The 26,424-nt window shown below is 41.9% G+C and overlaps 1 protein-coding gene across 1 annotated transcript in view; it reads left to right on the top strand.

Moving 5' to 3' along the window:
• Nucleotides 1-26,424, top strand: part of GAD2 (glutamate decarboxylase 2) — a 134,220-nt gene that overhangs the window by 86,080 nt on the left and 21,716 nt on the right. The window contains exons 9-13 of the mRNA XM_089693784.1: nucleotides 4,662-4,716; nucleotides 8,687-8,803; nucleotides 14,264-14,328; nucleotides 21,140-21,218; nucleotides 25,414-25,563. Coding sequence (XP_089549910.1) covers nucleotides 4,662-4,716; nucleotides 8,687-8,803; nucleotides 14,264-14,328; nucleotides 21,140-21,218; nucleotides 25,414-25,563 — 466 coding nt within the window. The remainder of the gene's footprint in view (nucleotides 1-4,661; nucleotides 4,717-8,686; nucleotides 8,804-14,263; nucleotides 14,329-21,139; nucleotides 21,219-25,413; nucleotides 25,564-26,424) is intronic.

The following is a 26,424-nucleotide window of genomic DNA, read 5'->3' on the forward strand; positions in this document are numbered from 1 at the left end:
GAACTGCTCATGTTTTCATTGATGACAGTGGGATATTGTTGGAAGGTTTATCTGAAAGCATTTTGTGTGTGCTTTTTCACATATCCCATGCTTGCTGTACTATAATATGAGGTGGTATCAAAAAGTTTCGAGACTAATTTTGTAACATGTTAACAGATGGTAGCACAGTCACATGAGCACCAGCCTTCATAAGTCAGTGTGCCAAAAGGCATAGTCCTGTGTACATCAGGAGCTATTCTGACCACGTGGATTACCACATCTGCTATTTCATCATGGACAGTAAGTTAGAACAAAGAGCAAATGTGAAATTCTGCTTAAAACTGGGCAAATGTACAACAGATTCATTTGACAATGAGTCGTTTGAGGTGTTTTGGGTGGCACATGCGCTTGAAGAGCAGAAGAACATCACTGGAAGATGAGGAGAGATCAGGAAGACCCTCAACAAGCTCAACCCCTGAAATGGTCGAAACCATTCAGCAACTTGTGCACGATGATCATAGGAGAACAATCCACAACATTGCTGTCATTGTCAGTGTGTCACATGGAACAGTCCAGCCAATCTTCATGTGTGATTTGAACATGCGCTGTGTTTCTGCTAAGTTCGTCGCCAGGCTGCTGACCCTGGAGCAGAAGGAACACTGCGCCAAAGTCTGCCAAGACTTTCATGTCAAGGATCCTTACCAGTGACAAAACTTGGGTGTCACACAGAATTCCACGTTTGCTCTTTGTTGTAAAATGCTGTCCATGATGAAATAGCAGACTTGGTAACACACGTGGTCAGAATAGCACCAGTTGCACAGCTCCCAATGTACACATGCCTTTTGGCACACTGGCTTATGAAGGTCAGTGCTCCCTGCAACTGTGCCTTCAACCTTGTGCTGCCATCTGTTGGTGTGTTACGAAACTAGTCTCAAAATTTTTTAATACCACCTTGTACATAAAATTTCATATACAAATGCGTAGGTTCTTCTTCTATTAAGTATAACTTAGACAGGAAAGCTGTAAAAAAAATCATTACTAAATAATGGTGCTGTTTTCTTTTAAAGAGTACCGATAAAGTTCAGTCTATAGAACTAATAAAGCAAAATAACTGTGCCGCCCCTTTAAGCAGGAAACGCAGGCATTTTGCGTAATGAGCAAATATCGCTCCCACCAATGACTTGGTAAAATTCTATGAAAAGAAATTAGATTAGAAATGGCCAATCTGTATTTAGTTGCCTACCAAGAGTTAAGTTTATAAATGTGCTTATAGCAAAATAGTTTTAGTACAAGTTTAACTCTAAGGCTTCATGCACACTGGGCATTTTATTAACGCTTGTAGCGTTAGCTGTGTAAAGTCGCATTAAAAACATGTTTTTCAGCGTTTTTTTAGCATTAGCATTTTTCCCTGTCTGCATTTTTTTGTGTTTTTTTACACACACAACTTTTTGCTCAAGAAAACGTCCAAAAACGCTGGTTTGCCACGTTTTATCGCGTTTTGACGTGTTTTTCAGTGTTAGGGCTCATGTACACTGCAGCTCCTAAACTGACGTTCAGGAGCTGTTCAGTGTTTTTTTCAGCAGCTCTTGAACTCTCCCTAATGTCCATGTACACATCGTCGTTTACAGGCAGTTGAGTTTACAGTCGTTTTTTTGAACGCATCAAACACGTTCAAGAGTAGATTTTTACGGCGTTTCAACCACCAAATGCTTGCAAACGCTTGTAAACGCGGTTAACCGCATTTATAAGCATTTGCGTTTAGAAGCGTTTTTTAACTGTTCCATGTCCAGATGCTGTCCAGAGCCTTTTTTCATCATCAGAAATGCATGCAAAGCATTTTCCATGTATTCAAATGGACCCAGTACACCAGCGCAGTCAGTTCCAGGTTTCGCGTGAAGGAAAAAATGGTAAAACGCGCTGCATTATGCTCATGATGGGATCCATAGTGAATACAACCAGAGAAGACAGGTAATCTCAACACATACTGCTCTCTCTCTGCTTCTGCTCTCTCTATTCCTCTCGAAATGTCTGAAATAGTTACTTTTGTTACTATTTTGCAGCGCATTCTGGGTATTTGGGAAGGTCTCCTGAGGTTATCTTTTAGAAACGCTTCTAAACGCAAACGCACATAAACGCGTATAAACACGGTATGCAAACACGGCTAAACTGATGTTTTTTAACCTGCGTTTTCCCGCAGTCAGTTTCTATCGTTCAGAAGAGTTTTCCAAACTCACGGTGTACATGGAGCCTTAGATTTTTTTTACAGCTAATAAACTCCTCTAGAGGCTCACTAGTCCTGGGTTTTTTTCCAGCCAAAAACACGTCCCTGCCAAAAAACATTGATCAAAAGTGTGCATGGACACAGGATAACATGCTGGGGAGTTTACTGGCTGTAGAAAAAAACATCAAAAGCCAAAAACAGCCGCTGTAAAAACGTCCCGTGTGCATGAGGACTAAAAAATAAATACCCTCCCTTGTGCCCCTCTCTCTCATCTTTCAAACATACCTTCTGAGAAGCTACTGCATGCCACCTTGCGAACTGGGTTTCCACAGAAACTTCATGCATGCCCCCATAGTCTTGTAAACTGCAACTGACTTCATCAACCTGTAAGTTGGCAAGATGTTAATTACCTCCAGTAGGGATGTGGGACACACATGCAAACTTAAAGAGATGGCCTTCAGCACTCACTTTTCTTTGGAAACTTGAGCACTGAGTTTCCAGACAGCATGCAGCAGCTTTTGCATCATGAGGTGAGTATTTTTGACTCTTAGATGATAGAGAGGACCACCAGGGAGAATATTTTTTTTTTATGAATCTTGAACAAAAAACAAATTGACTATAGATACACTTACAACCTAAACTCCTGGCAGGCAATGTATGACCTTGAACTTGTCCCTTAACCTTCCTAGCGGTAATCACAAGTGTAGCTCGGGGTTAATTTCAGTACCAAAAGCGGCAACACTCAGGGTTACACTGCAGCAATCCCTTGAGCCTTACCTTGTCCCAAGATCCCACAAGGTCCTCCCGCTGTGTCCCCCCGGACATGTCCGCCGGCTGATGCCGGCATCCGTCTTCCGGGTTCTGTTCCCTGCGAGCATTGGTATGCAGGGGGGTGGAATCGACAGGAGATTCAAAAAAGTAAAAATTTGACATACACACAATACACTGTAATCTCTTAGTATACCATTGCTGTAATAAACCATTTCACATACATTTTGTTCCTAGTGCTTTGTCCTGCGCCCTGCCTTCATTTTTACTGTTCTTTCTGCCTGGAAACTGAGAAAGGTCCATGGCATCCAAAAAGTGTCCCTTTAGGTCAAAAGTGGTTTTAGACCAGCTAGAGAACAGCGATAGTAAATTAGAATCACTTGCAGAATTGAGCATTAGTGATTTGTGGGGAAATTCGTTATCAGACACTGCAACTTTGCTCAGCGATGTGCGAACTTGGTGCTCTATTTCAAATGTCAGTGTTTTTGGTTTGATTACATTATTGAATTAAATTTATTATTATATTATTATTTTTTATAATTATTTATTATATTATAATTTTTGATTTTGTGTTTCAAACTTTATCATGCCCAGGAAGTTTACTAGACTCTTGTTTGGACATATTTAAGTGAGTTATTCCTAAGAATTACAGGACTACAATATAAAACAACACATTTCAATGAAAAACAAAGTACTGCTTTGACATTCAAAAATATTAATTAGTTAGACCACTAATTCTAAAAGCTTAATTTTTTTTTTTTGTTAAAATAACAAACATGTCTATACTTACCTGCTCTGTGTAGTGGTTTTGCACACAGCAGCCCAGATTCTCGGGATGTGTGCAAACCTGGTGGCCAACTACAGTAAACATCTGACCTCTGTGATTGCCAACAAGGGCTTTGCCACCAAGTACTAAGTCATGTTTTGTGAAGGGGATGAAATACTTATTTCCCTCATGAACATGCAAATCAGTGCATCATTTGTTATACATGCATTTCTTTTGAATTTTTTGTTGCTATTCCGTCTCTCATTGTTACAATACACCTACCATTCGATTTTTAGACTGATCATTTCTTTGTGAGTGGGCAAACATTCAAAATCAGCAGGGGATCAAATACTTATTGCCTTCACTGTATATGTATATAGTATGTACTGTAACGGCAGGTATATTTCCCCAATATTGGAGTTCTGGTCCCTTTTAAGGGGGACAGTTTTAAGAATTGGTTGAGTACTCAGGGGGGGTCTCACCCATGCAGTTGGACAGAAAGGACTGAATGTCAGTACTCTCTGAATTGATAAGTTCTTATCAAGGACCCGAATGTTTTTACCAACTTGGCTGGCTGATGTTTCTGGGCTACCTCATATTAAAATACTATATACTTGTATATGAAAGTTTTAGCTAGACACGTACTTTAAGATGTATGTTTATGATTAGTTTTGTTGTCTAAATTTCTAATTACAGTGTATTAATCAGAGATATAAATGACCATTATGTCCTATGCTCTGCTGCCAATGATTTCATAGTATATGCGTATAAACTTCTAACAAAACTTTGAAGTTCCAACCTGCTTATTTTCAGCAATGTGATAGAAATTACTATGAGCCATGTTATCCGCTGTTATTATATTCTTATGATTTGGCAAAGTGAGCTACACGTATTGGAAAATATTTACTTTTATGCTCCTAATTACAGGGGGAAAATGATTCCATCAGATCTTGAAAGGAGAATCATTGAAGCCAAGCAGAAAGTATGGATCTTCATTTCTAATAAGTGTTCCATCCCACGATTCCCACCATTATTTATAGCAGAATAGGTTGTAGCTGTTAAAATATCTAGAAGCGGGAACATATGGTGTTTTATTATATGTTTAGGATAAGTGATAGAATGCACATATGGCTGGTATATAAGGAATACTATCTTCCTGGTATAGAAGGGTTACCTATTTGACCTCTGACCCCGGACTTTCAAGCTAAAGTGTCAGACTTTGTCAAAGTAAAGAAAAGCTAATATGGGGGGGGGGGCACTATATCTTTTAGTCCAAAAGGACTGGTGACCAGTATTGCCTATGGTCTCCCTGCAGCTGATCTTTCCCCATTGCTGACTTACTTACATATATGTGGTACAGAGTAGAGGAAGGGCTTTTTCTTCCTCCAGTCAGAGCTTTGGGCAAGAATATCAGTGAGCAGCACAGTACTGACATCAGCAAATCTCAACTACTTGCCTACCAGGCAGATTCTGACATTTCTCTCCAATATGTAAAAATCATAATTTTATGACTAGAAAATTACTCAGAGCCCCCAAACATTATATATATATGTGTATATATATATATATATATATATATATATATATATATATATATATACACCGCGTTCCAAATTATTTGCAAATTCTATTTAAGCGTCACAAAGATTAAATATTTTGTTTTTCAATTTAACTCATGGATGGCATTGTGTGTCGGGGCTCTTTTGATCACTGAAAACAATCTCAGACACCTGTGATAATTAGATTGGCTGGTGAGCCCAATTTATGGAAAAACTACTAAAGGAGGATGTTCCACATTATTAAGCAGAGCACCATTTTCAAGCAATATGGGGAAGAAAAAGGATCTCTCTGCTGCCGAAAAGAGTGAAATAGTTCAATGCCTTGGACGAGGTATGAAAACATTAGATATTTCATGAAAACGTAAGCGTGATCATCGCACTATTAAGAGATTTGTGGCTGATTCAGAGCACAGACGGATTCGTGCAGATAAAGGCACATTGAGGACGATTTCTGCCAGATCCATGCATCGGATCAAGAAAGCAGCTGCTAAAATACCATTACATAGCAGCAAACAGATATTTGAAGCTGCTGGTGCCTCTGGAGTTCCACGGACATCAAGGTGTAGAGTCCTCCAGAGTCTTGCAACTGTGCATAAACCTTCTATTCGGCCACCACTAACCAATGCTCACAAGCAGAAACGGCTGCATTGGGCAGAAAAATACATGAAGACTAATTTTCAAACAGTCCTGTTCACTGATGAGTGACGTGCAACCCTGGATGGTCCAGATGGATAGAGTAGTGGATGGTTCGTTGACGGCCACCCTGTTCCAACAAGGCTGCGACATCAGCAAGGCGGTGGTGGAGTCATGTTTTGGGCGGAATCATGGGAACAGAGCGGGCGGCCCCTTTAGAGCCCCCGAAGGTGTAAAGATGACCTCTGCAAAGTATGTGGAGTTTATGACTGACCACTTTCTTCCCTGGTACAGAAGGAAGAACTATGCTTTCCGTAATAAAATCATCTTCATGCATGACAATGCACCATCTCATGCTGCAAAGAATACCTCTGCATCAATGGCTGTTATGGGGATAAAAGGAGAGAAAGTCAAGGTGTGGCCACCATCCTCCCCTGACCTCAATTCTATTGAGAACCTTTGGAGTATCCTCAAGCAAAAGATCTATGAGGGTGGGAGGAAGTTTACATCCAAACAGCAGCTCTGGGAGGCTATTCTAACATCTTGCAAACAAATTCAAGCAGAAACTGTCCAAAAACTCACAAGTTCAATGGATGCAAGACTTGTGAAGCTGCTATCCAATAAGGGGTCCTATGTTACAATGTAACGTGACCTGTTAAAATGTTTAAAAAGTTAAAATGCTGTGAAAAGTTTGATTAAAATAGCTTTTGATTTCAGTAAATATGCTGCAAACACAAATGACAATTTTCAGTTCTTTACAACCTATAAAGTGTTTTGAAACTTACTGTGCGTAATAATTTGGAACAGTGCATTGGAAGTGTTTTATGTTTAACAAAAATACTGTTATCATTAGGAGGTTTGTTCAATAAAATTTGAATTGTACTCTTAATAGTTGATAACAGGAGAATTATGCTGACTGTTATTTACATCAATTATTTAGGTAAATGAGAAAAATATCATTTGCATAATAATTTGGAACACAGTGTATATACAGTGTATATATTTAAGCAGAGTCCGTAGAGAATAAAATTGTGGGTGTTGCAATTTTTAATGTCACATGGTATTTATGCAGGGATTTTTCAAAAGCTATTTTTTGGAAAAAAATACATTTTAATGGATTTTATTGTAACAAAACACAATATATAACCCAAATATAAAAGGTGATACAATGAGTAAATAGATACCTGACATATTTTAATTTATTTTATTTGTTTGTTTTTACACTGTCCTTTTATTTATTTTTTTATCACTTTTATCCCTATCACAAGAAATGTAAACATTCCTTGTGATAGAAATGAGGCATGACAGGTTCTCTTTATGGAGGTTAATAAGACCCCAGATATCATCTCTAACTTGAAAAGCATGAGATCAATAAAAAAAAAGTTGAACTCTGCTTTCCAGAAAAAAGATGGCAGTGTTTACATCCCTCCTAGGACCATAGAGAATGCCAGGGACCATCCAGTCCATGGCCAGCTCTATGGCAACTGTTAGATCAAATACTGGGCTCCCACGTGGGATCATGTGGGAGAGCCCAGAGAGGCATTGGTGGGTGGCGGGAGGGGGGGGGAGCATCCTGCCTGTAAAAGAAATCCAGCGGCTAATCAGCCACTAGGATGGCTTTTACAGCACAGGGAATTGCTTGCTGAACAAAAAAGATAGCTGCAGGCATCCTCCCAGTATAACGGATGAAAGTTAAGGATTGTCCATAGACTTCTAGCCATCGGGAAGTGCTAAATCTCCTCATACTGGAAGTCAGAGGATGCCTTAGATATCACACTGCAGATATACAGCTATGAGGTTGTAGGAACAGGCATGCCTAGGCACACTCACATACCAGGAAATGCTCTGCTATATTTTTAGGAGGAATTCCATCTTCACTTTTTGAATTCCAGATTAAACCAAAGACAAATGAACCACCACCACTGGGTGCAAGAAGAAGAGATTAATATATGAACTCAACAAAAACAAAACCTCTACCAAAAAGTATCCACACCACCATATACTGATAAACATATAACAAAAAAAACTGTATTAATAAATACCAAAATCTATTTCATACAAATCAGACAATCCTGGTCTATTGCTGAAAATGAGACTATGCTAACTGGAGGAGAGTGGTGCAACCGCTGAGTCTGCCGATATGTAAAAGGATCAGAATCTGCACAGGTGGAGTGAACTTTACTTGTGGATTGTCTTTACTAGTTACCTAAATCTATCGGCTCTCATGTAGCACTTTATTTTCTTATCCATAATCATTTATTTTAAATGTATATCTATCTTCCTGATACATGTCTATTGCTAATAGGTCTTCTGTTCTCATTTTTGTGACCTGGGTCACACCAACCAGCGGCTGTTGGTGAGTCCCAGGATTGGATGGTTGGTGGAATGGGTTTCAGATACATGGTTGTTTTTATTATGTGCCATGTGCTTTGTGGGGATTGCCAGTAGGCTATCATGGGTGTCTGATTTGTATAAAACAGGTTTTGGAATTTAATAATAAACTTTTTTTCTTGTTATATGTGGCTCACTATATGGTGGTGTTAATAATTTTTTGTTGGGGAATTTGTTTTTTATGAGTTCAGTTCCACTTTAAAGGAAACCATGCCATTCAGTCAATTATTGATTGAGGATCTCATCTGTAGTTTTTACTGAACACAGGAAAGCTGGCTGTACTAGTACATTCAATAGTACATCATCTATTTGTTCAATATAGATGTCTGCCATCAATAAATACTGGTAAATCTTTTTTTCCTTTCGCAGGGATTTGTTCCATTCTTTGTCAGTGCCACAGCAGGTACCACTGTTTATGGTGCTTTTGACCCTCTTGTTGCAATCTCCGATATCTGCAGAAAATACAAGATATGGATGCATGTTGATGTAAGTATCTGTTTGTATGCGCTCTTGTATGCAAGTAGTATCACAAGAGATTGTCACTTCCTATTTTCTCTGGGTGATCCTGCTATTCTATAAATCTTTCATGTTATTAATCAGGGCATATAGCACAGCCTGGATGTCATTATTCATCCCTAACTATTTACTTACACTCCATATAAGTGATTGTAAACCCTTACATATCCACAGTGAAGTGACTGGCTTCAGGTAATACACAGAAATGAAACAAATCCTCATACATAAGCTGTACCTGTTTATCTGCACTCTTCTCTTCTATACAACTGTTCAAAGTGAAGAATTTATAAAACGTGTCTGAAAGTTCAGAAAAAGGGGCGGAGAACTGAAATTACACACTACAGAGCTCTGTGATGAGAGCTCTGTGAGCTGATTGGAGGGAAGGGAAACACACCCCTTTACACAGCTCACCAGAACAGAGCTGAGGTTGTCAATCTGCTGGAGGTCCCTCTCCCATCACCATTTTTCTCAAGATGTCAGGAAGTCTGTTTAGAAGTGATTCATGTTGATAACAGAGGAATGAAGCAGCAGAAAGAAATGGCACAAGGTGCTCTTAAGTGAGACCAGAACACAGTATAGAGGGATATGCTTTGTTCATATTTCATGTTTGAGGTTTACAACCACTTTGTACAACTTCACCTTTGAGTTGTACACTGCAACTCTACAACAAAAAGGAAGAAGGGTACACAAGCCTTGTACATTACTAATGGTACCATTTATTAGAATGTAAAACAAGAACAATTATACTCACAAAGCCAAATAAGTGTAAGACATATACTATAAACCAAAAGGCGACTCCAAGTGTAGCCTTGATTGTCAGTGTTAACACCCACCACATAGATATTCTCCTGTCCTGTTACCAGCATCCACCTTTCAAGCACATTTTGTTTCCCTCACTTCTGCCCACATCAGTATACATCAACTGCATTCTGGTATCAGAAATCTCTCTCTAGTATCTACACTACAGTTCATCATATCTGTTCCTGCCCTGTCTGCAGCAGCTTCCATAACAATGCTCCCCCACTATCTGCACTACATTTTTTGGTAGCCTTCCTCCCATTATACTCTTTCTGTAAAATATTTTTTCTGCATTCACACCCTTTGAGTTTGTATGAATTTTGTATGAATTTTAACTTGTATAAATTATTTTGTATGAATTTTCATTTGTATGAATTATTTTGTATGAATTTTAATTTGTATGAATTATTTTGTATGAATTTTAAAAGTTTGTATGAATCTTAACTTGGAGACCTCAGGCTGCTGTCTTGTAACTGGTATTCTAAACTTAAAGGATAAGTTCACCTTTAAAAAGAAAAAAATATACTTTTTGCAGGTAAAATAATGTGCATTTATTATTTTCTTTACTTGGAGTCTGTAAAGCATTGTCCTGTCCAGACTGGAACAAAACATAGGCCAGGGCATTTTAGACTGAGCGGTCCATGTCAAAGGAAAATAAGTTAGACTCGAACATCATCTGTTCATATGTTCACCAAACAAAGAATGGTAAGGGCATTTGGCAGGCCGATTACCTGCCAAGCCCCACAATGCACTGCGCTCTTACAGTGAATTGTGATTGGCCAAACCAATGCACATGACCACAGGTCAGATGCAATGCTTTGGCCAATCACAACACAATTGGGCGGAGCTAGTGGTGACGTCACTGATAGCCCCGCCCAATTGTTGATTGAGGAGAGTGCTGGGCAGGAGCGGACGGGTCGGCGGGCATCAGGGTTTTTTCTATTTTTGCGAGTCAGTGTCGTCGTGACAACGCTGGAGGCCATGATTGATGATGGATTATAATGATGGAACCATTTTTTGGCTTTTTTTTTTTTAATAAGGGACTTGGCAAAAGCTGTTGGTTTGTTTTTTGTTCAATAAGGGAATTTTTCAAAAGTCTGGCATCTTTATTTTTCTCTGAATTTAACCCTTTAGTGAATGGGTAGGGATACAAGTACCCATTACTCATTCACAAGGATGGGGGGGGCAGCATCAGGGTGAGCCCTTATTTAAAGGGGTACCCTGTTGCTAATGAGCTCCCCTGCCCGCCTGACCCTGGCCCAGTGGTTGTAAGGGCACGGTCCCAGTGCCAAGGGCAAGTGGCCTGATAAGCCGCAGGGAGGGGGGGGTCGCACATTAGTACTCTCCTTTCCTGTCCTGCCAGGCCTGTGCTCGGATCAAGGGTCTGGTAAGAATTTAGGGGGAACCCCATTTTTTGGGGCTGGGGTTCCCCTAAAAGTCCTACCAGGCCTAGAGGGCCTGGTATGGCTTTTAGGGGGGAACCCCATGCACTTTTTTAAAACGATTTTTCACTGTGGGATCCCGCCTAACTTTCCTACAAGACCTAAAGGTAGAAAGTTGGGCTCAGAGAGGTCATACCATCAGGCCCCATGGCTCAATGGGAATTGTAGTGAGAGCACCTGTGCACTGCTCTGCCTGTGTATGGCTCACCAGACTACTTTTCCCAGCATGTACCTTTCCTCCATCCTCTTTGGCCACCAATTGCAGTGTTGCACAGTGTACACAGATTGGACTGTCGGTCATGCGGCCCGGCAGCTCCAGCCCACTGGACAAATGCTAAGTGTGCCCTAATGCCAGTCTGGGCCTGGTTGTACAGGCAGGCAGATACACACTGACAGGAAGATACAATGAACTACCAGAGCACTCAACAACGCCATGGTAGTTCATTGAGAGCTGCAAGCCGACAGCAGCAAAGACTGACAGTACTTGTAGTTTCCCATTCACAGAACTCTGTGAATGAATGATGTAGCCAGGTGGGTGGAGCTTTTTTTAAAATTGTGACAGTTAGCGGGCGGAGAATATTCCGTTAGCTGTCACAACAGGGGTGGGGGGCCGGTGCTACTCTAACATGTACATGTTACACCCTGAATATACTGTAACACGCTACAAAAGGTGAACTTATCCTTTAAATTCCATTCCTGCTGTCCTTCTTCTGTCATAGAGCAGATAAGACTCCAAAATACATATTATTATTATGATAATACAGGATTTATATATTGTCAACAGTTTGCATGGCACTTTACAAAATAAAAGGAGACAGTACAGTTACAATACAATTCAAGACAAGAGGGTTAGAAGGGCCCTGCTCCAGAGAGCTTACAATCAGAAGAAGAAAGGGCAAGTGATACAAAAGGTAATAATTGCAGGGAGATGAGTTGTTTAAGCAAATAAATGCAGTTGTTAGATAGATATATTTGTTGGATGATCAGAAGCTAGTGGAGGGAGTAACAGAGGGGGCAGAGGAGGCTGAGCAGTTGGTAAGGTGGAAGAGTCTGGTAGCAGATTTCATGGCAGGCTGAAGGGAACATAGCCTGTGCAGAGCTAGGCCATTGAGAAGGGAGTTGCAGTGGTCAAGGCCATGGCCATCTTATTGCACTGCCCAGGGGCCCCTGCTGTTCCCCCCCAGAATCGTATGTGAAAACTGGACAGAGAAGGGTGATCATTGCTGAGGGTTGAAGAAATAACCAGAATTTTTGTGGCTCTTCCTGCAGCAGCTGGAAGCCGGCATCTTCTCCTCCTTCCCACCACCTCTCAGGTGCTGCAGGAGAGCCACATAGGATTGGTTCCAATTATTTCTCCCACCTGATCACCAGCTCTGTCCATTATCGGATTCCCCCCTCTGCCTGGACCCTCTGTGTGCCATCCTCTAAAGCGCTGCCAGCTTCCCTCCTCTCCCGCCAGCAGCTGCAGGGATCATCAGGATGGAAAGTAGCTGAAGGGGGTCAATATGTCATTTATTGTCCCGTTTATTTTTTGAATGAACACAGTGAGTGATTGGTACCACTCGCTTCTGTGTTCATTCATAAATGAAGCATAGTGAACTGTGTTTACTATGCATTAGTTTATGAATGAACAGAAACCTTTGTCTCCTGTTCATTCATCTACAGGACAGCTGAGGCTGCAGAGAAAGGGATTGGGGAATGTGTTTCCTCAATCCCATTCTCTGTCTCAAAAGTGAAATTTGAGGGGTCTGTTTAGTCTGATATCTCACCAAAGACCCCACCAACAGAGTTGTGAAATAAATGTAAAAATTATTTTAAAAAATTGTAAAATAATTATCAAACATTTAAAAAAATCAGACTAAATATTTAATCAGACTAAAAAGCCACACCCAATATGTAGCATAGTTTGGCCACATGCACTGTTTGCCACAGACTGCTATGCACGCCACAGGTCACCATCTTCCTGGTAGGGGCCCCAATGCATTACCTTGCCCAGGAGCCAATGATGCTATTAAAATGACATTACTCAAGGCAGGATATAACAAGTGAGTGGATTAGTAACTTGTTGGTCATGTGGTTAGGAAGGGGCATATTTTGGAAATGTTACGAAGGTTAAGGGGGCTAGATTTGGACAGTGACTGTATGTGGAGCTGAAAGGACTGGTCAGAATCTAGAATTACGCCTTGCCTTGGCCTGAGGACAGGGACTGATCGTCATACTATTAATCTTGATAGAAAAGTTGGGGGAGGAGGCACAGGGCAGGTGAAGATAAAGAATATGAGGGCTTCACAGACAGAGCCTTGTGGGACCCTTAAGGAAGGAGAAAAATGAGAGGAGAAGGTAGAGTTTTAGGTGACACTGAAGGAGAGTGTAGTTAGGTAGGAGTAGAACCAAGAAAGAGCAGGCTCTTCGATGCTACCTGACATTTCATAAATATACGTACAAGAGTTGAGAATGGCCTTGCCCCTTTCTGATAAGCACTGATCCCTTCTGCTAAGCCCTATCTACTTGCCCCATCCCTCCATCATTTCTACTAAGCCCTGTTCCAGTGCTGTTTGTTCAAACACTTCATATGTTTGAAAGCCTATGAACTGTTATTCTCTTCACACTTGGAGGTGACACAGTTCTGGTTAGGTTCTGTTTGACCTAGTTACTATACACCAGTCATCTTTCTCTATATAGATTATTTACTGAACAGAAGATACCAATCAGAGAGGGAAGAGTTGTTGTCGGGTAGTATAATATGTGTTTGTTAAAGACAACTAACACCAAAATAGTTTTTTGGTGGTCATGGTCTATCAACACTATCAGAGCATTGACCTCAAAAGAGATACAGGCAAGGTGATCTAGATAAAGTCTTTGCGTACGCTACAGGACACATAACTCAGATTTAAAACATCATGGGACCTGCAGTGAAAAGTATGTTTTTTCACTTTGGGCTCCCCCCACTCTGCCTCTCGAATATCTTTTTGTGAAACTTTGAGTTTAGGTTCACTTTAAAATGAAATGCAGAAATTTCAAGTATGGTTACACAAGACGTTAAAACAAACCGGCAGCCAGCCAAGCACTGCCAAGAATTTTTAAAAGGAACGAACACTTAAGGCTTGTGTTCCTCTAGCAGCAGGTACAAGTTATGAAGCTTTCATTCAAAGGACTTACTGTATGCTACCTTTGCTTTTCCTTCTCACAGGCGGCATGGGGTGGAGGACTATTGATGTCAAGAAAACACAGATGGAAGTTGAACGGTGCTGACAGGTGAGAGCCATTTGTTTGTTCGTGTCAGGCACATTTTCATACCTTAGCTGACTGCAGCAAAAACATGAAGGCGGGGAGAGAAAGAACTGTTTTATTTCCTTCGGCAACTTTCAGTTCATTCACATCACTGGGTGGAAGAAGCAGTGCTGTGACATTTCCCCTGGCCACCCCTGCACTATTTTCATGGTCTGTCTTTCCCTCCTTCCACTGGTATGGAAGCAGAAATAATTATGTAGAGTTGCAGCCTGTAATATATAATCGGGCTTTAAAAACAAGCTCAGCAGAACAATAATCGCACCAAAACTGACACATAACAAATAGCGATGGGCAAATCAATTAGATTAATTCAACTGGCAGTCTGATTAATTCAAACCTGAAGTCTGTGGTGTGAATCATCGGTATTAAAGTAATGTCAATGAGGGAAACTGCCTTAGATACAGGCAGAGGTGAACATAGCTGTGCAGCTGCCTAAGCCTCTATCATGGCCAAACTTCATGGCCTAACCTGAAACATGCTTGGGACAAGCATAAATCTATACTCAGCAAAACTAAGTTAACAAAAAAAGGCCAACCCCCCCCCCCCCCTCCCCCACACACACAAAAACCAAAAACAAACACCCCCCCAAAAAAACTGGTAAGTAGGGATGGACAAGCTTCAGGAGTGAGTATCATAGGTTTGCCAGTTAGAACGGCTGGCCACACTTCATATCTGCAGCAGTTAGACCCCTTTGCCCCTAGTAACAGAGTCTATTAAATTAAATGGGTAAAAGGAATCTTTGATGGTAGATGCTTTTTTGGGGGTCTAAACTAAGTCTTTCAGGCCCCTAGGCACAAAGCATCCTGGAAGTGAATGCGTAAGTCATTCAAAGAATTTCTTTACCAATTTAGAAGCAAATCAATTAACCTAATGAGGAGTACATCATTCATCCAGTTGGAGTCATGCCAACAGGTCTAATGATCATTAAATGTAACTTGCAATTTTAGTAAGAATTATAAGTGATTGCACATTTATAGTTTATGGAGTACTCATAACGCCAACTATTATATACATATGTGAAAAAGTAGAAGCTGCATCTGGTTACTGGTTGTGGTTTCCTTCTAAAAGGAAATGTAAGAACAATTAAGGCTGTTTAAGGCCATGTCCTTCCTGTGCTTCACATATCAACCATGATGAGGCAAAGGTAGGGGTGGTCAAAGTCTCAGCATCATTCCTAGAAGTATATGATAGTTTGTATTTTAATGTGATAATAAAGACATTTTCTTTTTGTCTAAAACATGTCATAGTTACCCAATACCAGCCTTGATCCTCCTCTTTTCGGATCCCCCCGCTTGCGACTCCTGGCCCCTCTCTCCTGCCTAGTGCTCCCATAGCAAGCAGCTTGCTTTGGGGGTACCCAAGCAAGTTCGCTCCTGAGCCGCTGCTTTGTGTGTCCACCCAGCCCCACGCTCTACTCCTTGGCTCACTGGCTGAGATTGACAGTAGCGAGAGGCAATGGCTACCACTGCTTTCTCAGCCAATGAGAAGGGTGTGACCCAGAAAAGCTAAGGCTCTCGTGCACATCGCTGGATCGAGATTGGTAAGTTTTAGGAGGGGCTGTTGCACACCGAAGGTTTTTTATCTTTATGCATTCTCGATCTTGAGCCTTTACAAACACTTTAAATTTACAGATAGCTCCAATGGAAAACTATTCCGTTTTTTTCCAGACTGAAGAAATTTTTTTAAAGTTAAACATTTAAATTCAGCACAATAATAAATACAAAATACAGTCTTCCTGTCCTTAAAGAATAAGTTCACTTTTCATAACATGTTCAGGTTTGTAACATGTTATGAAAGGACCGGCCCCTGATCCTCCCCGCTCCCCTGCTTTGATAGCTAGCGGGGATATTCGGATTAAGGTCTGGAGACTGGCTAGGCCACTCCAAGACCTTAATGTACTTCTTCTTGAGCCATTCCTTTGTTGCCTTGGCCGTGTGTTTTGGGTCATTGTCATGCTGGAACACCCATCCATGACCCATTTTCAATGCCCTGGCTGAGGGAAGAAGGTTCTCACCTAAGATTTAATGGTACATTGCCCCATCCATCATCCCTTTGATGCAGTGCAAGGTCAGGGAAACCTTTGGGGACTGTCATCTTCCTGTCCCCTTAGCAGAAAAACACCCCCAAAGCAGAATGTTTCCACCACCATGTCCCCAAAAGCAGAATGTTTCCACCACCATGCTTGACAGTTGGGATGGTGTTCTTGGGGTCATAGGCAGCATTCCTCCTCTTCCAAAGAGCTCAATTTTGGTCTCATCTGACCACAACACTTTCAACCAGTCCTCTTCATCATTCAAATGTTCAGTGGCAAACTTCAGACGGGCCAGGACATGTGCTTTCTTGAGCAGAGGGACCTTGCGGACACTGCAGGATTTCAATCCTTGTCGTCGTAGTGTGTTACCAATTGTTTTCTTGGTGACTGTGGTCCCAGCTGCCAGGAGATCATTGACAAGATCCTCATGTGTAGTTCTGGGATGATTCCTCACTGTTTTCATGATCATTGACACTCCATGAGATCTTGCATGGTGCACCCAGGGGCGGACTGACAACTCATGGGGCCCCCGGGCAATAGGGGATCATGGGGCCCCTGTGTCCTTGCCCAAACTCAAAAAAGCCTATGAAAAAGGTACCAAGGGCATCTCATGGGGCCCTCTACTGACCCCGGACCCTCGGGCAGTGCCCGAGTTTCCAAATGGTCAGTCAACCCCTGGGTGCACCAGACCTAGGGAGACTGACAGTTGTTTTGTGTTTCTTCCATTTGCGAATGATTGCACCAACTGTTGTCACCTTCTCACCAAGCTGCTTGGCGATAGTTTGGTATCCCACTCCAGCCTTGTGTAGGTCTACAATCTTGTCCCTGACATCCTTGGACAGCTCTTTGGTCTTTGCCATGGTGAAGAGTTTGAAATCTGAATGTTTGATTGCTCCTGTGGACAGATGTAATTTATACAGGTAACAAAATGAGATTACCAGCACTCCCTTTAAGAGGCTGCTTCTAATCTCAGTTTGTCACCTGTATGAAGGACACCTGGTAGCCAGAAATCCTGCTGAATGATAGGGGATCAAATACTTATTTCCCTCATGAACATGCAAATCAGTGCATAATTTGTTAGACATGCAGTTCTTTTGAATTTTTTGTTGCTATTTTTTAGACTGATCATTTCTTTTGAGTGGGCAAACATTCAAAATCATCAGGGGATCAAATACTTATTTCCTTTACTGTACGTTTCCATATGAACATTTTACGCAATGTAAAGGGTATCACAGTAAACCCAGCAATGATTACCAATAGGCCCTGAACAGGGGTGGACTGACAACTCATGGGGCCCCGGGCAATAGGGGATCATGGGGTCCTGTGTCCTTGCCCAAACTCAAAAAAGCCTATGAAAAAGGTACCAGGGGCATCTCATGGGGCCCCCTACTGACCCTGGGCCCTCGGGCAGTGCCCGAGTTTCCAAATGGTCAGTCTGCCCCTGGCCCTGAAAGAACCTATGACTTGAGGTATAAAAGGAAGACCTTACTGGGTCAAGGTGCTCCCTTAAAGTCCTGATGCCACGGGCCCAGAAAGTATCAGCACAATTTATAAGAACTCAATGTGTGAACAGTGCAAGAAGCAAAGAAGAGAGAAGTCCTGGCGGTATAAGTGTTCAGAATCTTCAGCTAGCTAGACCTGGGCCTGGAAAGATTGCAGTGCAATGGCAACCATTAATAGTGAATAACATAAGCAAAAGGTTTCCTGCTGGAAGCTTTGGGTAAAAAGATGGGGTAAAGGTGTCTGCATGCAATGTATTTAGTAGAAGGTACACAGTGTGGGCTTCTTCCCACTCATTAATCCTGATGATACCCAGGATCAAGGGAATGAGATGTTCTTGAAGAATCTGTAATCAGTGAAGGGTGCCTGAACAGTGCAACTGGCATCACTGGGTTTCTACTGGGTCTGTGATGGTGACGATGAGAGTGACCCCTGACAGTCACTGAGCTGAAGATGGAGGATCTGTCTTCAGGTGTATGACATACCCACTGAAAACTCTCTCCACCCTCTGGGCTCTCTCACACTCTCCAGAGCAGCCTAGCCCCTCCTCTCAACTAAAGGCCGTGGTACCAAGAGAGAGCAAACTTTTCCCAGGCCAAGCTATTTATATCCTCTCCCAGCATTCCTCCTTCTCTCCCCTGTCAGCTGGAATGTGTCGTTTACGGCAACACTGGCTCCGTGTAAAATTCGCTTCTCTGGACTACATGTCCCACAATCCCATACTCTCAAAAGCTGTCTTTCTCTCCCTCTGCTTCCAGCAAGTGATGTCACAATGGCTAGGCTGAACACTAGAGGGAAACAAGCCCAAAGCAGTCTTTGTCAAGAGCGTCTCACGATGACACGGGCAGACTAGCCAAACTGGGGTACATATAGGAACCTTTAGTTAATGGAAAACCACCATTGTATGGACACATACTGTAGATTAAAGGCAAAATATTTTCCTAAAGACACAATATTACTGCAGTACAAATATTAAAACGTTACGTTCTGCAGCACAAATCTAGGCTGTGATGTACACTGAAATCCCAAATTATACATCATTATGGCTAATATGACCCAAATGGGGATGGTAATTGCTCTACCACCCGGGGATTAAAGCTTTAGAAGTACTCTGATGATCTCTGACATACATCAGCACTGAAATAGAAGATTTAGCCGATTGAGCAGAAGTTTTTTTAAGCATGTCAAATCTGAGTGACACTTTCTTTTCTTATTGCAAAGAAGCTTTCCCCTCCCGCCTAATATGACGGTTCGGAGCATCACATATGGTATAGCTTCACTGGTATATTTGTATTGAAAATGAACATAATTTCAGGGTATTATGCTCCCTAATTACAGCAGTTACACAGAAAATAAAGCACGCTTTGGCCGGGTGTTGGCTTCTCAGAAAAGTGCACTGCTAAATAATTGCAGCACTACAGCTCAAATGGAGCAGAGAGAACAAAGGATTCTGTACTGAAGGAAGGGTTAGGGTTCAGGAGAAAATGATGCTTTATTAACCACTTCATCTATCTACAGGCTATCGACAGTAGCAGCCAATCAGGTTGAAACTTTTATTTTCCAGCTGTCATTTGCAGTAAAGGCTTCAGCTGAATAGTGCAGGATAGTTCTTTTGTAAAAATGCCAATAAATGAAACCAAGTGAGATCATCACAAATAGTGCTGTCTACTCATTGTAACCAGCAATCTTTCTCTATGGGGATTGTTAATATTTTATACAAGCTTCTTTATTACTCACAGCCTTGTTATCTGAAGCATGGCGGCAGCACAGTGGCTTAGTGGGTAGCTGTCCTGCCTTGCAGCACTAGAGACATTGGTTTAAATCTCAACCTTTATCCTATGTGCATGAGTTTACATGTTTTCCTTGTGCTTGCATGCGTTTTCTCCTACACTCCATAGACATCAGGGTAGGTTAGTTGGCCCTGGTATATACTGTACATGTATGCATGTGAGATTGAGATAGGGAATAGTGCCTTGATGATCAGTGTAGCCACATCAGTGCCCATCAATGCCACATATCAGTGCCCATCAGTGCACATCAATGCCACATATCAATGCACAACAATGCTGCGTATCAGTGCCCATCAGAGCTGCCTTGCAGTGCCAACTATCAGTGCCAGTCAGTGCTGCCTCATTGCCAGTCAGTGCTGCCTATCAATGCCAGTCAGTGCCACCTATCAGTGCCCATCAGTGCCGCCAATCAGTGCCAATCAGTGCCGCCTATTAGTGCCAATCAGGGCTACCTATAAGTGTTTGTGAGTTCCGCCTATCAGTGCGACCTAACAGTTCCAATCAGTACCGCCTATCAGTGCCGCCTATCAGTGCCCATCAGTGCTGTCTATCAGTGCTATATATGAGTGCTGCCTTTCAGTGGCCATCAGTGATGCCTGTCAATACCCACCAGTGATGCCTGTCAATGCCCATCAGTGCGTTCTCATTAGTGCCGCCAATCAGTACCCATCGGTGCAGCCTATCAGTGCCCATCACTGCAGCCTCATTAGCGCACATCAATGAAGCAGAAAAATGACTTATTTACAAAATTTTATAAAAAATTTTTAGCAAAAAATAAAAACCCCAGTGGTGATTAAATACCACCAAATGATAAAAATGTGTTTGGATACAGTGTTGCATGACCGCGCAAGTGTTATTTAAACTGGATGGCAGTGTACACTTTCCAGTGCTCCAGGAATCAACTGACAAAATGAAGCTGGGGGAAACAGGGCAAAAGGTGGCCTATGAATAGCATTTCGGGGATGCCGCCCTCCTCAGACAGGGTTATCAACAACTGGAAAAAGATCCAAAAGGTGGTCACAAACTAGTCTAGTCTGACTAGCTCTGAGGAAAGGGACTCGTGCTCGAAACGCGTCAGAAAGCGGACCACATTGACACACCTTGCCCACTTCTGTGGCCATCTCGGTTCTCATATTAAGCTTTACAAACATGCTATGTCTGTGAGTATGTTTTTGTTTTTTTGACTTTTTAAATAAACCTTGGATAATGCACTAGGTGTTTGCGTCACCTGTTTGCTCTTTTTACAAGTGTCATTCAAAGTGCAACAGTGTTGAAAACTGAAAATTGGCCTGGGCAGGAAGGGGGTAAAAGTGCCCAGTAGGCAAGTGGTTAAAAATGAATGGAATAGTGTTTTAGTTTGTGGTGTTCAGATTCAGTGTAGTTCTTCTTTAAAGTCCATCAATTACATATACATGGCTGATAAAGTAACACCTCCACTTTAATATATTTACAGAGCCAATTCTGTGACATGGAACCCACACAAAATGATGGGTGTTCCTCTTCAGTGCTCTGCTCTTTTAGTTCGAGAAGAGGTAAGTGTTCATGAAGGGAAACTATTGCTTTTTTATCATTTTTCTTTTTTAGAGATGCTGTATGTGAATGTTGTCATGGTAAGCCCAAGTCCAGGAAAGGAACTGGACGTGGGAGGGGAGGGGTGGTGCAATGATTTCCTGTATGGATGAGGGTGCCTTCCTTCTGTTACGTGGCTGACAGTGGTAGTGACAGTGGCATCACTATTCCTGTCACCCCAGCGCTGGGAGAGGCGGGGAGAGAGCCTGGAGGCAATGCAGGCTGTGTTCTCTTTCCCCCGCCTCCTTCCTGCAAGTACAGTGCTCCTGTATTGAGAAGCCCTTTTGTCAGTTTGGCCCCTTTGCCCTGGGTTTTGGATGACCTTGTCCCTCCATTGGTCACAGCAGCTGCTAAAAGTAAAAATATACTTGCCTGATCTCCAGAACTTGCCCCCCCCCCCTCCCCGACTCACGAATTTGGTGCTGTGATGCGGCTTCCCTCTCAGGTGTAATGATGCCTTTAGCAGGCAAAACAGCTCCATTATATGCATTTCATTTCTGTATTTAGCTGCTTGCCTGGAGTCCAGCTTGAGGACCGAGGATGAGTAAGGATGAAGGATGAGTAAGGACTGATAAGCTCAGGTGGGGACTCATCTTGGAAAGACATAGGGGTTGATTTACTAAAGGCACATAGACTGTGCACTTTGCAAAGTGCAGTTGCTTCAGAGCTTAGTAAATAAGGGAAAGCTTCACTTTACAAAGAATACCCAATCACATGCAAGGAAAATAAAATAAACAGCCTTTTTGCTTGCATACGGCTGGATGATGGAAGACAGCAGAGCTTCGGCTCATATATTAAAGTGTTACTAAACCCAGGACCCTGCATTCACTATATCTGGACTTCCACAGTACACGGAAATGCAATTACTTTAGTAAATCTAAACTGCCAAATATCTTTTCTCATCAGCAGTTACAGTAGTCTTGTGACTTCAGCAGAGCACTGGTTAAAGATTGTAGGAGGAGTTTTCTTTCTGTTCTAGGAGGATATGAAAGTCCTGATGCTTTGTCTGGACAGTGCACTCTTCAAAAAAAAAAAAACCTCTCTAGCAATACATATCACACTGCGCATGTGCATGTGACTACAGGTTCAGTCTGTATCAGGTGGTCATTTCAACAAGAGGAGGATCAGAGAAGACAGGATCAAACAGCCTTTTTACACTATGCAGAGGATTAACCCCTTAGGTTCCACAGTGAGTATAACAAGCATGCTTTACTGCATATACAGACTGATTTTACTGTTGTGGGTTTAGTAACACTTTAAGCTCTGCAGCAACTACTCTTGCAGAGTGCAAATGTACTTTGCAAAGGGCACAGTCTATTTTCTGTTTCTAAATCGACCCCAAAGAGTCCAAGCAAGAAGAAGCAGAAATGCAGCCCTAGGTTCGTGTGGAGTTGTAGAGACTTTTAGTTGTTGCAGTCACTTGCTATGAAGGAAAAAGGATGGAGGCCAGATGTGGAGTCAGGGACACTTTATAATAACTGGCAGGAAGATTAAAAATTAGCATACAAATGTGAAATGTGGGTTAGGGAGGTTTCTTCAGTGCCCCAATCTCTCTGGCATTGATTGATTGTGGCTCCTTATGTCTCCTTGTCACGTGGACGTGTTATGTGCCTACATTTTGTCACCATAAAGTCATATTTCTTAGAAAAGTGTTTTTTTTTTTAATGTTCATTAAATTGGCTTGTGTCTGAAAATGCTATTAAATTACATTCCAGACAATTAAAAAAATAGGAAACTACTGACCTGTAGCAAGAAACGTCACTAACATTTGTCCATTTGCATGCTGAGCTAAGCACCACCCCTGAGGATTCAGATTGTTGTTTATAAGCTGGTGCACATTTTGCATATCCCAAATGTGTTTTGCTGCCGGTATAATGAATAACAGCTATGAGATTTGTGGGGCTTTCTGTGCACAAATACATGACTGAATGCTTTACTTAAGTAAAGTAAAAGACAGCATTAATCAGTAATTTATTATAATGGTTTGACCAGGCCTGCGGTGAAAGTCTCTGTGAAAGAACTGTAATGTTGTGGGTAGGAAGAATCAGTAGTAATGTAGTCATTTCCTGATTTCTCAGCAAATACTTTGCATTTTAAGTTGTTATCTTCCACCTGCAGAATTTCTAATGCATCGAAAATGTATCCTTGCTGCATAATTTCCTTACAGTGCCCATTATGTACTATTTTATATAACGTCGCCTGCTTTTATGGAAACTTCCATTCCTTACAAAAAAAAATTATATTTCCAAATACAAAAGCTGTTTAAAATGTCATTTATATATAAATTTTGAATTTTAAATATAAAATACATTTCTTACTGTAGCTCATGGTAATGCACTTGGTATATGTGTATTTTGTTCTATGAATTTTGATTTTGATTTTGATTGGAACCCCAATGTACATATACAGGAGATGGTAGTGCATCAAAATGTATATACTGTATGTTGTTGCCAAAATTAATGCAGATATATATTTTTGCACATCTGTGCGGTCGTGCAGGCTGTGATTTGAATGGACATGAGAGCCCATTCATTTGAACGGACTCCTGTTCTCAGGGACACGCAGAAGTCCCTGCACTACTTTGGAAATTGCAGCCCACATGGGAACTGAGGTTCCCAGTACAGTTGCGATTTCCAGTGCAGGCAGCGTGCCTTTAAAATTAATGGTACCCGCCCGCAGGTCCCGCATTCCTCTGTGTGGGTGGTGCGGTTGCAGGCATTTGTGCGGGTCCTGAAGCTGCACCACCCACACAGATGTGAACCGAGGGCTAGATAGGCTGCTAGGATGGTAGGCAAAGTTAATTATTTTAGGCTCCTCTTTAAATCCTGGAGCAGCTATTGATTTCTTTGTGCTGTTCTGGAACTCATAGGCTGCAAGCTTGATTGTTTTCCTGCTGCATTCTGAAGTTTTCCAGAGTATAGTCTTGGAAAGTCAAATGGGCAGTCTGAATATTTATAGTACCTCAGCCAAACCCTGTGAAGGAGTGCTCAGTAGGCGGCTATGGGAAGCATAAATAAGTCTAGAGCAGCCCTGGTCTGGTCCTGCTGCAGAGGCTTCCAGCCTCAGGGGCCACTACCCCTTTGAGGCAGTCCTGCTGGAGTCTGCTGATACTCGTCGAGATTCCAGCTGTGGTAGAGGTGGGGGGGCTATTTCTACTACGGACTTGGCTTAGAAGACTTACTGGTGCCTTGTGTGAGCTAGGAGGTGTATAGCTGCTATAGGAAAGTGTGAGTACTGATACAAGCCCAAGAATTCAGTGACTGTGTGCTGGTCTACTATGGGGGCAAGCAGTATTTTTTTTCACCTGGGACTGCCCCTATAGAGTCTCAGTTCTGGTTTACCTCTTGGTTATCAAGTGAAGGTCTACCTAGATTAGTTGCAACTAATGAAGTATAGTTTATTTTCCTGTTACAAACCAGAATCTCTTGAGTATCCCATATCACCCCAACCGTTCTCCTGTTACAAGTTGCACAAGCAATATATTTTTAAAAAGACATCCCCTAGACTATTTAATGGAAATTAAGTGAATGGACTGATGCCTGTGTGAGTGGTGGCCTCTGCATTGTTTGAGAAATAATCAGTTAAAACCTGCAGCTCCTGCAGGAGCAGCGCTACATAGGTTTTTTACTTAGGGGCTGATATGTGGTGCTAGCCTCTTTATATTGAGGGGACTGCCCTAATAAAGTGCGCCTTAATAAAGTGTATTAATGCACATAAGTTACACACACAGCTGTAATTGGGCCTACGGCTTCATTCACACTTGTGCAACTTGTCATGTGATTTGGGCACCAAAGTCGCATGACAAGTAGCACCCCATGTTTTTCAATGACAACTGTTCAAATATGTGCGATTTAAAATCGCAGCGACTTTAAAAAGGTTCCTGCATTGCTTTGGTCTCACTTTCATGCAACTTGAGTGCCATAGACTACAATATAAACCCTAAAAAGTTGCATGAAAGTTGCACATGTTATACATGCGACAGTTGCGACAATTGTCAAAGCCAAAGTCGCATCCAAGTCTCACCCATCCAAAGTTGCATCAAAGTTGCACTCCAAAGTTGCACTCGAAATCGCGCTACTTTGGAGTCGCACTAGTGTAAATGGAGTCTAAAAGTATTACTACTGAGCAATTAACCTGTGGTACTTTCTTTTTGTGTAGGGATTGATGCAGAACTGCAATCAGATGCATGCGTCCTATCTGTTCCAGCAAGATAAGCACTATGACCTCTCTTATGACACAGGAGACAAGGCCTTGCAATGTGGACGACATGTGGACATTTTCAAGTTATGGCTTATGTGGAGAGCAAAGGTAATAAGAAGTCATATATATTATCACAGTGCTTTCCTGCCAACTACTGGTGGGATACGTTGGCAATTTAGGGACTAAAAGATGGGAGGAGCATAATATAAATTAGTATATTGTGACATTATTAGTGCTAGTATAAAAAAAACAGTGGTTAGTGGAAACCACATTTGGGCTGTAACCATACAGGAGGCTGGGATTAGCTTATAAATATATATACACTATATTGCCAAAAGTATAGACACACCCCTCCAAATAATTGGATTCAGGTGTTCCAATCACCACCATGGCCACAGGTGTATAAAATCAAGCACCTAGGCATACAGGGTGCTTCTACAAACATTTGTGAAAGAATGGGTCTCTCTCAGGAGCTCAGTGAATTCAAGTGTGGTACCGTGATAGGTTGCCACCTGTGCAATAAGTCCATCCGTGAAATTTCCTTGCTACTAAATATTCCACGGTCAACTGTTAATGGTATTTTAAGAAAAGGGAAGCATCTGGGAACAACAGCAACTGGCCACGTAAAATGACAGAGCGGGGTCAGCACATACTGTAGCGCACAGTGCGCAAAAGTCACTAACTGTCTGCACAGTCAATAGCTAAAGACCTCCAAACTTCGTGTGGCCTTTAGATTAGCACAAGAGTGCATAGTGAGCTTCATGGAATGGGTTTTAATGGCTGAGCAGCTGCATCCAAGCCTTACCTCACCAAGTGCAATGCAAAGCATTGGATGCCATGGTGTAAAGCACACTGCCACTGGACTCTAAAGCAGTGGAGACGTGTTCTCTAGAGTAACGAATTATGCTTCTCTGTCTGGCAATCCGATGGACATGTCTTTGGGTTTGGCGGTTGCCAGGAGAATGGTAC

This window comes from Staurois parvus, unplaced genomic scaffold (genome assembly GCF_062004578.1).
Source record: "Staurois parvus isolate SC_StPar_1 unplaced genomic scaffold, SC_StPar_1.0 ptg000636l, whole genome shotgun sequence".
NCBI lineage: Eukaryota > Metazoa > Chordata > Amphibia > Anura > Ranidae > Staurois > Staurois parvus.